At 46.1% G+C, this 2,164-nt stretch overlaps 1 protein-coding gene across 1 annotated transcript; it reads right to left on the bottom strand.

Moving 5' to 3' along the window:
• Positions 1-132: 132 nt before the first annotated feature.
• Positions 133-1,297, bottom strand: MELLADRAFT_87010 (uncharacterized protein; the record flags this gene model as incomplete). Its single annotated transcript, XM_007403628.1, has 5 exons — positions 133-322; positions 386-486; positions 541-702; positions 750-1,148; positions 1,226-1,297. The coding sequence occupies 5 exons, from the start codon at positions 1,295-1,297 to the stop codon at positions 133-135; spliced, it is 924 nt and encodes a 307-aa protein (XP_007403690.1).
• Between the last annotated feature and the right edge of the window lie 867 nt (positions 1,298-2,164).

Below are 2,164 nucleotides of genomic sequence, written 5' to 3'. Positions count from 1 at the left end.
CGGGAGCTTGACTATCACCACAATGGGATACATATTGCAGATCAACGTTCAACAGATCGGGAAATGGGTCTTAGAATACCATGAATACGGGACAATGACGGGCAATAGAGTGAGAGAGAAGAGAACACAGAATCATACTTGTCGACGTTTTAGCGGTGAAGAATTCACTGGAGTTTCTGGGGCTTCGGTGTTCTCATCTGCCTCGGTGCTTTCGACTGCGGTGTCGATAACGTTGCCAGTACCTTGTGGAACGGGTGGAGTACTGCTTGGATTAGGATCCAGAGTGTTAGCGGAGGTGCTAGCGGCACTGCTAGCCTTGTTCCTACGTCTGTAGTAATCGGTCAGTATAATGTGGCAAGTTTATTACGATCTGACGCTGGCTTACAACGTTAACGGTACTCGTCCGCCTTTGGGAGTACCAGGTTTGTTGATGACCTTATCAACTAAACTGGGGGCATCCCCGGTGCAGCGACTGATTGCAGTAACCTGATCGAGTAATGTTAACTTGGAACTACAAATCGATATTGTTGTGTGACGAACCTCAGTTTCCCACATGAAGTTCACCCCATTGTAATCCTTGATGGCGCCAACTAATTGAACCTCGCGGCCAACTTGGCATATGTTTTGTGCTTTCTCCATGTTACGAACGGGAGGGATATGATGCTTGGTGTAGAACGTCACTGGAATTTTTGTCTGTCGTTGCTGTCGTAAGTATAAGGATAATAAAAGATGACGTTTGTGGAACTTACAATAGGATCATAGTCTTGGGACTGTAGCGTAATTACAACAGTCGCTTTGCCTTTGTAAAGAGGGTCCTTCACAGTTTCGCGCGCTGTCACATACCCAAGCGCAATCATCACGGTCTTGTCCATGAGATCCTCGGCAAAAGACTCGCCGAATCTCGCAACGTCACCGAGATCAATTCGTGCAGAATTTTCGAAGTGAAGATGGTCATCTTTGTCGTCGTTGGTACCAATCATCTTGCAAGTCATCGAATAGACGGAATTGGGCTTGACGGCGTCAGCAGTGGATCCATAAGATGTCAAGCGAATAGGATTGGCGAAGGGGGCACCTCCATTCATCCCAGAGGTGGCGATAGAAGCATGAGAAGAGATAAACCCTTTTGAATTAATGTGAAGGGAAGCAGCCTGCGAAATAGACATAAATTAAGATTAGCATGGTGTATGAATTATATCGGTTTCAGGCAAGCGGAACGGTATCTTACTTCAACTCCCGCCTGTCCGAAATAATTGACCCGAATAGGGTGAGAGGTTGAATTGGTATTGGGGGCGACCATCGTGGCAGATAGATGAGTAAGCAGCGGTATGGGAAATTGAATGACAGATAATAAGTTAATGCGAAGTGATTGCTATCAGTGAAAATGCAGATGGATAGAAATTAATAGGATGTGGGTGCATCAACGACTTCTTATAGTTTTCGTATCGTGGGATGACGCCGAACGCAAACAACAAGGCGGCAACTCTTCGTCGGCTGGGGTGCACCGCCAACATAACACGGATGGTTTCGAAATCGGCAGCTTGGAAATCAGGGCCAGGAACATGAAACGTGTCAAAAAGGACCAGGCGAATGGGCGAGCGTGTGATGTGCTGCTGATTAGAGTATTGGCTACAGAAAAGAGGGTGCAAATGTGATTGTGATCACTTACACCTGATTTGGTCACTGTGTTTATTGTAGTAATTTGCCGCACGTCCATAAAGCGGACTGTATTGTTGTTGGGACTACTGGGCAGTCAGATCGAGTGTCCGGCGATTGGATAATGGATGTTGAGGGCGATCGGGAGTACGTGGTTGGGATATTGGATATAGATTGACCGTGCTGGATAAAACTGTTGCAGTCTAAAAATAAGAATAGGTAAACTACTTGTCGACTGATTGAGATCTGACTTACTATGAAGGTGTATTTAGGGCTAGGTTAGACAATGGTTGGGTAGAGGCTCAGCATTGTGGCTTGGGGGCTAGGTTAGGCAATGGTTTGGGAGTGGCTCAGCGTTGTAGGCAAAAAAAATTTTGATAACGTCTTGGCAGACTGGGAAAGTGGAATAGAGTGTGGACCGCGACAGTCTGACGTTGTTGGACCGTAACGCAGACCATGTATATCGACATTTTTCGTAGTCAACACCATCTCCTTATTATGTATGATTATT

Source organism: Melampsora larici-populina (assembly GCF_000204055.1).
Source record: "Melampsora larici-populina 98AG31 unplaced genomic scaffold MELLAscaffold_1, whole genome shotgun sequence".
Lineage (NCBI taxonomy): Eukaryota > Fungi > Basidiomycota > Pucciniomycetes > Pucciniales > Melampsoraceae > Melampsora > Melampsora laricis-populina.
This window is presented reverse-complemented; position numbering and strand designations above follow the sequence as displayed.